At 41.9% G+C, this 15,455-nt stretch overlaps 1 protein-coding gene across 7 annotated transcripts in view; it reads left to right on the top strand.

Annotated features, from left to right (window-relative positions):
• Window positions 1–15,455, top strand: part of ccnt2a (cyclin T2a) — a 28,520-nt gene that overhangs the window by 2,304 nt on the left and 10,761 nt on the right. For 2 of the 7 annotated variants that reach the window (XM_040027731.1, XM_040027732.1), the window contains 4 exons: window positions 1,966–2,011; window positions 6,161–6,324; window positions 6,492–6,562; window positions 12,776–15,430. In XM_040027731.1, the coding sequence (XP_039883665.1) occupies window positions 1,966–2,011; window positions 6,161–6,324; window positions 6,492–6,562; window positions 12,776–14,140 (1,646 nt within the window). In that variant the 3' untranslated portion in view covers window positions 14,141–15,430. Of the gene's footprint in view, window positions 1–480; window positions 544–1,965; window positions 2,310–6,160; window positions 6,325–6,491; window positions 6,563–12,775; window positions 15,431–15,455 lie in introns of those variants that run through there. The other 5 variants (XM_040027730.1, XM_040027729.1, XM_040027733.1 and 2 more) reach the window with 5 other exon arrangements.

Here is a 15,455-nt window from a genome sequence, read left to right as displayed (position 1 = left end):
ATATAACTGCAAATACTGTACATTACATAAAAGCTTCCCCACAAATGCCCCAGAACAATCCTCCCTCTGGCTTCTACATCACACGTCTGTGAGACAGAACGAGATGGAGTCAAATAGATCGAGTGTAGATTGGGTCATTAGCCTTGATATTGCGCCAGCTTTTTGAGTCACAGTTGGACAGATACCAATCCCAGTATTGGATTGATGCATCTCTGGTTTGACTAGAACAGTTTGTGCTCTCCTACTTCAATCGTGGAAAATCTGTTCATACAAGTCAATTAAGTCTCACTTCAAATGTACCCAAATTCATTATTAAGCTCCAAAATCTACTTTTAACAACAGTACACAGATGTGTACTAATATTAATTGATCGCAAATTCCCTTGCTTTTTTACCTTTTTTTTTTTTTTAAATCACAAAATGACATGTCACCTCCCAGCTATGTCTGTGTTGAACTCACCTGTCATGTATTTTGTTCCAGGCTTTGAAATAACTATTGATCACCCACACACTGATGTGGTGAAATGTACCCAGCTAGTGCGAGGTAGAGGCTTCCTTCTTTGCTCTTTGTGCCCTCTGCTCTTGTTTATCCCACCTCAGATGTGGGTGGGGAGGGGGAAGAAAACCTTGCTGATTTAATGCTTACGTGAAAACACTTAACCCTGTGTTTTGTTTTTTCCTTCACATTGTTTTTGACATAGCATAAACAGCCAACGCTTATTAAAGCAAGACTGAGATGAAATTAGTTTTGAGATATTACTATTCCATATAACTAGAATATAACTGTAACCTTTAATAAACCACGAGCTGCAAAAATTCAGCTAGAAACTGTTTTCAGATTTATCTTTGTTTCTAATAAAAGCAAGAGAATGTGTGCTTTTAAAAAACGTTGTCCATCTTAATACTGCCAGGCTAGATTACCGGCAGCTACAGTCCTAAAAAAAACAACCTGGTAGCTTTAAATTTCCTTCATACAAATTACTGATTGTCTAAAACTTTTGTTTGTTTGTTTAGAAATGGGAGCTGCCTTTGTTATTGATAAATTGCTCCAGTATTGGTGGATTTTGTGTTGGCCCTCATGCAGAGCATGATTTGTCTGCCTGACTAAACTGTAACCCAGAGTCCATGCAGCCTTTGCAGAGCAGATGAGAGCAAAGAGAGAGAAATCACCACTCAGAGCTGTGCATTTAAGTGTTCTGAGTTTGGAATATTCTTAAAATAAGACATAATTATGAGCTGAAATTTATATTTTTAAATTTCAGATTACACATACTTATTTTCCTGTCTCAGAATTAGCCTGCACCCTATTTCATAATGATATATGCATCCTCATGGCATTTGTGATCGTTTGACAAACATTTATTCCTATTATACTTGAGTTAGTGAAACCCTTAACAAAAGGGCACTATATTTAGGTTGCCAAAAATTCTTCTGTGCAGGAAAAAAACTACCAAAACATTAATATTTTCTGTCATCCAGGAATGTATTGCTACCATTCTACTTTGTGCACATGACATATAAATCACACTTATGAATACAATTCAAAATGAACAAAATGTTAATTTCACTGTTTACTAGACAATAGTCTATAAGGGGTAGTATTAAATTTGTTTGTTTTTGTGGTGTAGACTAAGGATAAATTTACAGTCGATGTCCGGTTACAAACACGTCTTTACATTCCCTGTTGCCCTGTTGTATTACCTTGGTAGTGGCTTTAATTGGCTATAAGCCCTTTTTTGAGATTAACATTTCTCTATTCAGAAAAGGTACCACAGCTTTTAAGTTTCCAAAATGTTGGACTAGCTTAGCTCAGTTTTTATCCAGTCTCGGTCTTGCCTTAATTAGTGCGTTGGAAATCTGCTTAAATGCTAAACTTGACATTGTCCTTATATTAATGATAAAATAATTTTGGTTTGCGGAAAAATTGATTTTTCTTTTCCTTCTGTCTTTTTCCCCTCTCTTTCAGCAAGCAAGGATCTGGCACAGACTTCCTATTTCATGGCTACCAACAGGTTGTTATCCTGCCCCTCTTTGTTGCACTTTGACTGCACACCATAGCTTCCTGTAATGCAGGGTACCCTTTCAGTGTCCAACCGGCCCTACTTGCGCTGGTGGTTGTTGGGACGCTTGCCTCCTCCCCTCAGCTCCCCTCCCTTCTTCCAAGGTAGCGGGACGTGGTGGCTTGTAGCGTTACCGGCCCCAGTTGCAGTGCGGTGTATTGTACAAGGGACCACGTGTTGGCACAGATGGGTTGAATGCAAAATGTGAAGTGTAGTGGTGCGCTTGAAACCCACACGTTTGTTCGGTTGCGAAAAAGTGCATAATTCTAAAAGAAAGACACTTTGGTAGCCTGAATAGCAGCTAAAGATTTCACAGATGTAAACATTTCTCATAGAGGGCCTTTGGTAAGTACCGCAGATTAATTCTTAAAATGTTGTTTTTCATATGAATCTGTTCAAAATGTATCATCTCTTTAGATATCTTCAGCCTTTGTAATGTTTGCTTGTCATTAAATGCACTTCTAGTTCAAAGTTGATTTAAGCTTAAGAAAAAGCTAATTATAACCCATTAAGGACCTGCAAAAAAAATCAGGGTTTTACCATTAGCCCAGGTTGGTCCACTTGAGCCACACCATGCTAAGTCAAGCAATCCTGACATGCATTTCCACTACAGCCCTACAGCAGGATAGGAGTGAGTGACACAGCCTCAACAATATATCACCATAATTTGCGATACTGATGTTTATGACAATTTAGAGAAAGAGATCATGTTTAGCGGTTATTGCAGCTTGCAGGCAGCAACATTTAGTGCAGATAAAAATGAAGGACGTTTTCCATCTTTCTTTTCCAGTGAGCTGCTGTCATTTATGACAGGTTACATAAATAATGCTGCATTATATTGCAATGGCAGGAAGAGAGCACAAGAGTTGCCAAAGTAGACTTTTCAATTAAAGTTGAAACAACTTTAATAACTAAATTAGGTCTTCAGCAGCTACACGATTTTGTCATATAACTGTGACGGTGCTGTGAAAAATGTTTTTCTAGTTTCACTTTGGCTCGAGCTCTTTTTAGTCACCCAGTTAAAGCCCTGCTTCTCTACTGTGTAAGTGAATCGGGAGTATAGGATCATATTGGTTTTTGCCAAAACTTGATGATATGTATCCACACAGAAACTCTGATTCGGAGTGCAGAGCGAGATGATCTCTTTGCTTCTGCTTTTGATTTCTTCTCCTATACCAGCGCTGGTGTTGACAGTTTGTCTGAGAGGTGACACATGTCATGCAGAGAGCGCCAAGTTTAAGGGGCCAGTTGAGGAACTGAAGTTTTTGCTACTTGAATGCCGGTTTTCTCACCCTTCTGGTTTGGAGTTTAAGGCCATTTTCCATTAGTACCTACTCGGATTGGCTCAACACAGATCGACTGGGTTCCAGTTTAGGATCTGTTGTTGTTGTTTTGTTTGGAGTTTTTTTGGTGGCCGTTTCCTTCGTTGCCAGGTTTCAAAAAAGGTTGTTTTTGATTTTTGTGAACGAGGCGCTCTCATGACTCAAGTGCCGCCACTGACCAGCCAATCGGTGCCATGCAGTCTGACGACGTCACAATTTAGTACCTGCTCAGATAGCTTGGAACTCGGCCTAGCAGACACTACTTTAGTACCTGGTACTATGAACTAATGGAAGGCTGTGGCGATTCGCTCCAAGTAGGTACTAATGGAAAAGAGCCTTTAGTTTGACTCCTGTGTTGTTAGCGTTTCATTTTACTAGTTATTAGCTGCTCGTAAATGGCCTGTATTTGTATAGCGCTTTACTCAGTCCCTAAGGACCCCAAAACGTTTTACACTACATTTAGTCCTTCACCCATCCACACACACATTCACACACTGCTGATGGCAGCTACATTGTAGCCACAGCTGCCCTGGGGCGCACTGACAGAGGCGAGGCTGCCGGACACTGGCGCCACCGGGCCCTCTGACCACCACCAGTAGGCAATGGGTGAAGTGTCTTGCCCAAGGACACAACGACCGAGACTGTCCGAGCCAGGCTTGAACCGGCAACCTTCCGATTACAAGACGAACTCCAAACTCTTGAGCCACGATCGCCCCAATAACAATAGTTGAACTCGTTTTCTGCAATTGAAAACCAAACCTTAGCTGTTGTAGGATGCTTTTTTTTGAAAGCTCTTCAGTAGTAAACTGCTCTCTTCCATGAAAAGCAGATAAGTTGCAGCAAATGGAATGTGTTTATCGCTGCATTACTGATCTTTATCAGTGGTTCAAGGAAATGACTATTATTGCTGTGTGGTGCAGTGGAAAAACAGTTGTACCATTTACTGCATGGCTTGGCACAACTTTACCTCTGCTATGGAAAAACCCAAATATGATGCGCAACTAATTTCATCAAATCATTTAGTGTGCGTGTGGTTTTTGTTTTTTGAATGTAAGGGCAAAAGGACATGCCATGTTTCTTAGGTGAAAAACCGGGTCCTTAACGGGTTTCTTTTAATGTAGGTGCTAGAGGAAATTGTTACCAATGTCTTTTTGTCTTCTGAAACTTCAGTTTACAGTGTCTGGATGCTGAGTGTGAGTGGTGGAGATGTGTTGGAACTTCAAATGTAGAAAACTTGTAACTCAAATTTATTTTGACTCAGTAATAAGGATTACATTAGATTTGTTTTCAGTCAAATTGGTTAAATATACATTTAGAGAGCGAGCATATAAAGCATTGGCTTTGATAACTGTCATCATCACAACATTTAGACAGATTCCAGGCATTGTACTCTCTGCAGTGTTTAAAATGTACTGATGCAGAAGTTATTGAAAGCTGTTTTTCTCCCTACAACGGCATTAATAATATATTAAAATGTTGTTAAATTTAACTATGAAGTCGACTGTCTTCCTTTAGGGTTTTTGATTATGGATTAAGGTCCCATTAGCAGTGAGATGTTGTGCAGAGATCTAAATCGTGGCCTCAGTACACTTGAAATGTCCAATGATAGCTCCTACAAAAAAAGCGAACCCCCCCCCCCAATAATTAAGAACCTAACCTTTGTTTTTCATATATCTTAGCTGTCAGTGTTTAACTGGTAATAGTAGTTAGTCTGTATTCTGCAGTGACTCTTACAGGTCGAACTTGTGCAAAACCACACAGAGCACAATGGCACAAAAATTCAAAAACACAGGAAAAGTGATTTTTGGAACACAATAACTTGATGGACCAGCTGCATAAGTGACAGTCCTAACCTTAAACGGCCACAGTATTATTTAATTACACACATTACGTTGATTCGTTTTCTCCCTCTAACACTGAAAAACCCTCTGCTTCCTCTGAGTGTGTCTCTGTGCTTCATATCTTCTGGTTTCTGTCACTTCTGCAGCTGGTCCATCACATTACGCGAGTTAGATTTTGTTTGTTCAGCTTCTGTTGTGCTTTGTGTGCCTTCGCAACATTTTCCTATTTGCTGGCATTTACTTACGTTTCAGTACATTTAAACTCGTGGCCACCGTAGTATTCTCATGTTTGCAGTTGAGTTTTACAGATACATGTCAAACTGAACTGCAGTTATACGTATTTAATTAGGGTTTTAAACTTCATTCAGTGCAATCATACCTATACAACAGGGCTGTTAAGTTGTATGCCTTCATTGCCTTGATGTTGAGCCACCTGATTAAGCAATTTAAACACAGTTCAGAGAGAGAGAGGGGGGGGGCAGGGGGTGCTGTAGGAAGGTACCCTTGTCAGATAACTGTATGATGATGTCATTGTTGCATAGGTGGCCTCATTATCCTTGTGTTTTGCAAAGACATGACTATGATTCTGAGTGGAGTCATTCCCTACTTCACTACCTTTTTGTTGTTCTTGATATTTACATTTGTTTGTTGAATTGATTTATTAAATTTTTATGATACATGTTTGTTACTTTTAGACACGATTAGAATGATCTCCTTATCATACCTGCAACCATACAGCTGTGCTTGTATTAAATCTTTTACTTCAATTTAACATGAACACTATTAGAAAACAATGAGTCTTGGAACCTGTTCCAACATTATATTAAAGCTGTCGGCCCCCTCTTGTTTTTCTCCTTTGTCCACATGTGGGACTAATCCTGACCACACTTGCACTGAATCAACTGACTCGCGTGCCTTTACCATCACACAACGTGCAGTCTGCACCTCACTACCTTCTGCCTCCAGTACAAGCCCACAGTGATTGCCTGTGTGTGCATCCATCTGGCGTGCAAGTGGTCCAACTGGGAGATCCCGGTTTCTACTGATGGGAAACACTGGTGGGAATATGTGGACAACGCTGTCACTCTGGAGCTGCTTGATGGTGAGACAGAATTTTACCTTTAATTCAGAGTAATCTCTTGCAATTTGCGTTAAGTCCTTTTCTTGGTTCTTTTGTAGGCATACTTAACCAAGGACAACTTTATAGAACTAACGGCTTCAAAAGTGACATCAGAATTTTTTAACAACATGCATATCCTGCGTTTTCAGAGTTAACCCATGAGTTTCTGCAGATTCTGGAGAAAACGCCCAGCCGACTAAAGAGGATACGCAACTGGAGGGTAGGCTGGATTTACTGCCCTGTTTGTTAGCCATAAATGTATTTATATTTTATTTTTGCAGTATTGGCAGCAGGTTTTTAAATTGCAAATACCTCATGTAGGTGCTGTTAGAGAACTGTAGCCGAAATCTTGCCACATTGAGCATTACTGCCAGTTTGTGTAAGTTATTAAAGGGCTAGTTTGAGTAGAGATAACTGACTGATGCGCAGCAGGAAAGGTTATTTATGGAGCCCAGATGGTGTGAATGATGAGACTTGAGACAAAGTTTGTTAAGAGAACAATGTAGGCGAAAATCATGTAGCTGCTGAAGACCTGAGGAGAAGTGGAACAAAATAAGTACAACCACAAAATAAATAAATCTGCTTACGTTAATTTCACTGCTTGAACATTCAGGACCTGTAGGGCCAAGTCCATTAGCATTTCAATTTAAATTCAGTTTACCGGTAAACACATCTATGATTCCACTGTTCCATACAATAATGTGACTGATCATTACATTATGACATTTCACAAAAGTACAGTAGTTCACTTAAATTGCTCATTGTTTTAGGTTCATAGCTTTATCTGTACACTTCAGGCTATGTTCAGGTAGTGTTTGCAACAAACAAATACTGAAACAGCATGAAAAAAGGCAGTTGTCTAACAGACAGCACAGCCGAATTTAAGCCAACAAGTAAGAATAATCAATTAAGTGTACACTGTTTCAAAAAGAGCATGTTTAAGTGATTAAATAAGCTAGAGTGTACGGAAACAATCGTTCTCAAAGCAAAGTATAAAGAATAATGCAAATTCAATTATAGAAACAACTGACCAGCTGCCATTGCTATTGCCAAAGGTTCGAGATACTTATTGCTGAATTACCAGCGGTCCCCAACCCCCGGGCCTCGGACCGGTACCGGTCCGTGAGTCGTTTGGTACCGGGCCGCGCGAGTTGAGGCTCAGGTGTGAAATGTATGGTTTTCAGGGTTTCTGTTTTTTTGTGATCAACATTTTATTGATTTAAAACGGGGTTGGGTGGGGGGGGGGGGTTCAGACATATACAGCACAACTGTAAACTGCAGTAGCAAAGCAAACATTAGCAAACAAGGCATAGGGACAGCAAAGAAAAGACACAAAAACACAAAGTTAAAACCAATTATTGCCTCTTCCAGGAGATAACTCTGGATGAGAAGATTTTCCAAGCGTCAACAGTCGTGGGTTGAGCTTTATTTAATTTTGCTGTGGTATGTTCAAAACCAATAACACGGATAAGACATCGTCTCCAGAATGATTCCATACAAATGTCAGGACTGAACCATTGCTTTGTAATAGTCTTCTTTGCGGATGTGAATCCAGCGAACAACATTTTGCATTGCATTTGTTTTAAGGAGATTTCAGAGGTATCATTAAGGAGACAAAGACCAGGATTGGGAACATAAAAAACTTCCAGTACCTCAGATAACACAGAGTTCACAAAGACCCAAAAATTGGATACCACAGGACAGTCCCAAAACATGTGCAAAAACGTGCCAGGTGATGAATCATTGCAGATGTGACAGTGATACGTAGCCTGTAGTTTCATCTGGAACCTCCTATAGGGTGTAATGTATGTTCTGTGTATGGTTTTGAAATGAATTAATTGATGCGCCAGGTTCTTAGAAGTCAAACTCAGATTAGACCACACTGTATCCCAGTCTATATTAACCTGTAGTTCTCCCAGTTCCCTGACCCAAATAGATTCAATGGGCAGGGACTTTATACCATGTTCGGCTAATTTGTTGTAGATTTTGGAAACAGAGGGTCTGCCAGAGTTAGGCAGGATCCAGTCCAACATGGGATGAGAGGGAAGAGGAGAGTCCCAGGGAACACCATATGCTTTTAAAGCTGATCTGAGCTGCAGATACACAAAGTAAGAAGATGCAGGAAGAGAAAAACGTGTCCTTAAGTCCTGAAATGAGCGAAGGCCTTGGGCGTTGAATAGATTATCAAAAAGGTTTATCCTGAGTGAGGACCAAGAGGGTTGAACAAATGGTCGGCTGCCACATAGTAACTTTAAATTATGCCAGAGTGGTGAGCTTTTACAAAATTTAACTGGAGCACCCAGCCGCCTTTCTATTTTCCTCCATACCTGTATAGAGTTGGCAATAATAGGTCCGATTTTGTTGTTGTTGTAGAGCGTATTGGCGGGAACATTAGCAAACAGATCTTGTAGTCTATGCGGTGCTGCAAGCCGCCCTCGGATAAATCCTGTCTGGTCTGCATTGACTAAAACATGGATAACTCTTTCCAAGCGCAATGCGAGAGCTTTTGCAAATACTTTGAGATCAGTTGTGAGCAGAGATGTCTGTCTGAAACTAGAGCACTCAAGAGGGTCCTTTCCCTTTTTTAAGAGAAGGGTAATAAGTGCTGTTTTCTGGTCTCTATGGAAAGACCCGTTCCGGATTGCAAAATTAAATGAGCCAAGCATGAGCGAGCCTATTGTATCCCAAAGTTCTAGAAATAGTTCTGGCGGAAGGCCATCCAGTCCAAGTGATTTACCTTTGTTAAGGTCTTTCAGCGCTCTATGCAGCTCATCTAGAGTTAATGGGGCCTCTAGCTCATCCTGATCTGCTTGTGGAATATGAGGTAGATCCAGATTTTCGAGAAAGCTATTACAGATAGTATCCTTAAAATTGATATCTGATTTATACAGATTGACAAAAAATGACGAGAAAGTGGTATTAATGGACTGAGGATTTGTCGTAATTTTACCATTTGCAGCTGTTATAGCTGGAATATGTGCCCTTGTTTCACATTCTTTAAGCATAAGTGCCAACAAATGACTGGGACGCTCTGGTTCAAAATAGTACTTCTGTCTAGTTCTATGCAAGATGAACTCTGCTTTGGACAAGGTTATTGTATCATATTCTTCTTTTAGTGAAGCTAGGAGTGTAGACTGATCGTCCGACCGGCTAAGTTTTTGCAGATTCTGTAAAGATTCCATCTGATTTTCTAGATTGGACACCTGAGCAAGTTTTGTTTTTGCCAACATGGAGGAGAATGAGATGGAAAAGCCACGAATGAAACATTTTGTAGTCTCCCATAAGACTTGGGTCGATATCCTCATTATCGTTGATATCTAAAAAAATCCTTCAGCTGGAGCTTAAGCAGGCTGAGAAAGGTAGAGTTAGTTAATAGGGACGTATTAAAGCGCCACCTGGGGGCCCTATTCTTTAAATTGGGCAGATCGACAGAGCATAACAAAGCTGAATGATCCGATATCAAGATTGGCTGAACAGAAATAGATGTATCACCTGAAACTAAGGAAGGACTAACAAAAACGTAATCTATCCTAGAGAATGTCTTATGTCTATTAGAAAAGAATGTATAATCCCTAATGTCGAAATTCTGCATCCGCCAAAGGTCGATGAGATTAAGATCTTTTATAAGTGTATTCAACAGAGAAGATGAGAGATTAGCTACTGCATCTGGATGAGATTTATCTAAAACGGGGTTGACGACGGCATTGAAGTCTCCACCCAACACTATGGAATAATCATTGTATTCTAATAGTGTATTGGCAATATAAGTAAAAAAGTCCCTGTCTGGCTCATTTGGACAGTATACAGATACGAATACCAGTTTATGGTTTAAGATACTGCCAGTTACAAGTGCCAGTCGGCCGTTTTCATCACTCGTGCTATACCTGGTAGTAAGGTCGAATTTTCTCTTCAGCAAGATACAGACACCCTTGGTTTTATTTGGGGCAGAGGACGAAGCTATTAGTTTGTAGTGTTTGTTTTGAAAACGTGCCACGTCACCTTGTTTCAGATGTGTTTCTTGGATTAAAGCAATGTCAGCCTTTTTACGGTATAGGTACTCAAGGACACGTGTCCGCTTAATAGCGGAGTTAAGACCATTAACGTTAAGTGACAGAATAATCAATGGTAGCATCGGTTCGGCAAGTGTCCAAGAATGGTCCCAATGTGAAGATAGCAAGAGAGGAACGTCAATGTGTAGTAAAATATAAGGCCACCATACCCCTGCCAAGTACTGCAATGTTTCACTAGTGCCACTGGATTTTTAACTTTGCATAGAGATATGTCTGCAAGGGAGGGGACAGGGGAGGAAAAAACTATATACAAAAACTGGTGCAGACCGTGCAGAGCTCCCTCCATAGGTCTGCTAAAACACAAACTTCTGATTGATTCGTAACCGGTCCTTCCACTCCAACACAAAAAACTTGAGGGTCAGACGTGCACACATAGTCAACGAAAATTAAGTGGGTAAGTATATCCCACACCCTCCCGACTGAGTGAAATTATCTTATAAAGCGAGAAAAAAAATGAATATAAAATATAAATATTTGCATAAAAAATAAAATAATACAAATGTATCTTATATATGTACAGTAACAACAGCCAGCAAATGTTTGACCATGATAAGCTCAAAGAAAAGTAAAATAAATAATTAATTTAAAAAAATACATATATACATACATACACAAAATAAGATAAAATACAAAAATAAATAAAAAGTACCCCCGGTAGGGGCGAAGCAAGTCGCTAAATTAAATGTAACCAACCTTAACCCATGAAAGTGATCCTGCCGTCAACCTAGTTGAGGCCTGCTGCAACTAAAACAGGTCAACTAACTGGCGTTCAGTCATTCATGTCCACTAAGTTGCCTTCTCCTGCATGCTGATTGCCAGCGTTGTTGGCCGCGCTGTTTAGATCGGGAGGAAAAGCGGGGGCCCCATCAACACACTGCGGCGTTGCAGGATTCAGCTTTCGCGGCAGGGAGTTAATGAAATCTTCTGCCAGTTGAGGGTATTCGAATGCCATCTTCTTACCACCGTGCTCTATCTTCATCACGGCGGGGTAAATGAGGAATGGTTCCAGGCCCATAGCCGTAGCCTTCTTCATGACAGGAGAGAAACTCTTCCTCTTTGCTGTTGTAGTCGGACTGAAGTCAGGGAAGAAAAGAAGAGTGGTGTTGGTGGCATGCTTCACTGGATATGCTTTGCGCGCCCCTTTGAGAATTGCCGATCTGTCCTGCCACCGTAATAATCTGAAGATTAGGGTGCGAGGCTTCTTGGTATTAGTATCGCGGCCGTCGTACACCCGATGCGCTCGTTCGATGTCGATGTCGCGCCCCTCCAACGACGGAATCCACTTGGGGAGATTAGCCTTAATGTAGCCAACTGTATCCGAGCCTGATGTTATTCCTGCGACCCCTGTCCTCCAGATCTGTAAGCTTTGTCGTGAGTAGGTCGAGTTGTTTCTTCAGATCGATAACCGATCGTCTGTCCTCACGCGCGGCGGCTTGCACTGAGTCCACTCGGTCTTGAGTGCGTTTAGCCATTGCAGCTACCCTCTCGATTTCCCCGCTAACATTATTTACCACTTCATTGGTCTTTTGAAGGTCTGTGCGTAGGTCGCGCAGAGCAGGAATCAAGAGAGTCCATAGCTGACTGCCCAGGCAACCACTGAATCGAGGGACTTTTGTTGTTCCTGAAGTGCTAGCTTTACACCGTTAGCAATAGCCTCGTCGAGGTCTTCCTTAGTGACGGAGGAATCTTTAAACTTCTTCTTTAAGGGAGACTGAGCAATCTCCCTTTTCCGTGAGTCTCTGGTTGAAGAGGTGTCCATAGTGGGATCGGCGTCGAGATAACTAATTTATATGACAGGATAGTGACAGTGACAATGTGTGCAGAGCTAAAAACTATGCTGGCATTCCTGCCGACGGGTCACATGATCTCTGTTTTCAGGGTTTCTATCGGTTTTCAGCGTTATTTTGTTATCGTTTTTATCGTTTACTGTTTTCCTGCGTCTTTTTACTGTGTTATGAATAAATCTGATTTTTTTTCGGTACTGGTACTAGTTTTATTTTGTTGTATTTATCCGCGACACCTTAAAGGCCGGTCCATGAAAATATTGTCGGCCATAAACCGGTCCGTGGCGCAAAAAAGGTTGGAGACCGCTGGGATTACTACAATTTTTATGGTTCATTTGAGAGAAGGAAAGAGCAGTGTTTCCCACGCCATTTTCGACGCCGTTCATGCTTATAGCCACAGCAGAAGCCGAAAAGTTTTCCTCCACACCCAGGTCTTATCTTATGCAGCAAATCAGGAGAGGGACCTCATATCAGCTGACGTAGGTCATGTGGCAGTGCGTAGTTGACGTGGGTTACATTTGCCATCATCTTGCAGCTACAAAAACCAAAGTCATACCAGCCTTATTTTCTGTCCTGCAGGCAACGCAAGCTGCCAAAAAGCCTAAGACTGAAAACGCCCAGATGACTGACAACTCATTTCCTGGACCTTCACTGGCCCAGGACCAAGCTGATGCCTCATTTCCTGGCGTTCCTTCTTCCAACCCAGGGTTTTCCAAAGCAGGCACTACCTTTCCTATGCCCATGCTCAGCCAGTCCGGTGGAGCAGCTCTGGCTCTAGACTCCATAGCCACCGCATACAATCCAGGTAGCCACAGTGAATGGCCCCAGGGCAACCAGAGCCAGCAAGGATACTCTACCACCTGTATAAAACAGGAATCGCTCAGCATCCCTATCCCAGAATCTTTGCAAACTTCTACTTCCTCTTTGCTTCAGCATCCAATGGTATACAAGACTGAAAAAATAGATTTCAACCCAGTCAAACAAGAACAAAAGGGAGCTGGTGCGAGTGGAGCTGCTAAGCATCAACTAGCACCTCAGTCTGCTTACCCTCCACCAGCTCAGCCGTCTCCGGCTCAGAAGCTGTCACTGGATAAATACAGAGAGAAACATGCTGCAGAGCTGGCTGCCTCCGGGCAGAAACGTAGGCAGGAACAGCATGGTGGAGTAATGGACTGTGATGTAAGGGGGAATTTGTTGTCCTCCTCTTCTAGCTATGCACCATCCATGATGAGCCAAGGAGACAACAGAAAACAAACAATCCATGGCAGTGGTGGCAGCGCCACAGCTTCCCCAATGAAAATGAAAGTGCCCTCCTCATCTTCGGGCCAAGATAGACGCCATCACAGTGACAAACGGGACAAAAGCTCGCTTAAAGTTCGCTTAGCTGTGCCGGGGGCCAGCAGTGGTTCCCAGCTGGATAAAAGCAGTCAACAGATGAGCAAAGATGAGCTTAAAATGAAGATTAAAGTGTCGTCCTCTGAGCGTCACAGCTCATCAGATGAAAGCATGGGCACCAACAACAACAAAAGTAAACATTCCAGCCCGATGGTGAGCAAAGAGAAACATCGTGGGGCAGAGCACAACCCCCATCGCCACCATAAACACAGTCACGCCCCCACACACAGTGGCAATGGCCGCGGAGCTACAGAGGGCTCAGGCGTTGGGATAGGCCTGCTGCGAGGTCCTCCTGGACTCATCAGCATGGAAGGAACAACACATGGGCCTCCTGGGCCCACCTCTTCATCACGCAAGAGGGCATATCCAGAGCCCAGCCACAACCACCACCCTTCGGCCTCATCCTTCACTGCTAGCTCCAAAGTGAGCAAAATCTCCAAGGGTGGCTCTAGTGCTGCAGGTACTTCATCTTTTTCTTCCCCCTCTTTCCCTCCTTGCTCCTCTCCTGTACTGCAGTGTGTCTCATCTGGCTTGCAGCTCTATGGCTAACCTCCTTCCCTCCCTACCTCCACCCCACCCTTCTCCTCCTCCTTCTCCTTATTCTCGTTTCTCCTCCTCCCTTCCTGTCACACCCAGGTGGGCTGCGGACCTCTCAGCAGTACCCTCCTCCTAGTGAATCGCCACATGAAGTGGGAGAGCAGAGACACTGAGTCCACCCCTCTGCAGCCATGGCCAGCACATGAAAATGGCAACAAACTACACACAGTTCAAACTTTAAAGACTATGCTCACCTCTTTGTTAAGTGCCCTAGAAAAAAAACCTCTATGTGATGATAAACCCTTTATTGAAAGGCAGAAAGTTATCTGCAAAAAAAAAAAAAAAGAGTATTGTTGGACTTCTCAGCTTCTGAGATGTGAAAGATGAAAAATTATGCTTCCTGACTGTCACATCTCTGGGCTTTGGTGCTCAGTCCTCTTTCTGTTATTGTGTTGAATTGTTGCTTTGTTATTCTTCCTCCTCAAATGGGTCTAGGAACGTGTAAAAGGTGGTTGTGTGTTTGGGAAAGCTTGTTTCCGTCAGGGGGAGAAGTTCTTTCCCTACATGTCAGATCTCCATATGAGAAAACACAAGTATTACAAGTTCTATAAAAAGCAAGGAAGGTGCACTTTCCTTGCTTTCTTCCTTTTTTTTTTTTTTTTTTTTTTTTTTTTTATTATTTTCATTGAATCACATTTCTGTGGTTTTTATGGAGGAAGATGGTGGCCAGGTGGAGATGCCTTCAGTTTGCTGATATTCCATTTAGTACTGTTGATGGATGCAATTTTTTAGGTGTTTAAAATTCATCTCCTAAATTACTTTCTTGTCTTGGTTTCTTTTTATACTTAAGTACTGTGCGTATGATTTGCATGTTTCAATCAAAGGGATTTGGAAGGAGAGCGCTAACTTGCTGTTTACAAAAATGGAGATAAATGTACATACGTTTTTGTATGTTTAAAGAAAAAAAGCTATACCATGACTACTCAGGTTAGGAGCTGCTTGTAAGTATAACAAGATTATTGTAATACCTATAAAAGAGTTTTATTTTGTTGATCAGTGGAGTGGGTATCATCGGGTAAATGATCGAAGCATTCCAGTGCTTCTTACAGCCTTGCTATAAGACAGTGATGTACTGTAGGTTTCCATCAGAGAATATTACTTGATTCCCTCAGCAACTGGCACATCCGACACCTACTTATCACATAAGAGCGATGCAATTTGTACCAAAAAATTATTTTTTTGGACCTCTTAAGTAGACTTGAAGCTGGATGCCAAAGGTTGTGCCTCAACAAGGAAAAAAAATAAAGCTGGCAAGGACAGTAGTTGT

Source organism: Simochromis diagramma, unplaced genomic scaffold, assembly GCF_900408965.1.
Source record: "Simochromis diagramma unplaced genomic scaffold, fSimDia1.1 OVJJ01000343.1, whole genome shotgun sequence".
NCBI classification, from domain to species: domain Eukaryota; kingdom Metazoa; phylum Chordata; class Actinopteri; order Cichliformes; family Cichlidae; genus Simochromis; species Simochromis diagramma.
The sequence above is the reverse complement of the archived record's forward strand: the minus strand, read 5'-3'. Positions and strand labels throughout refer to the sequence as shown.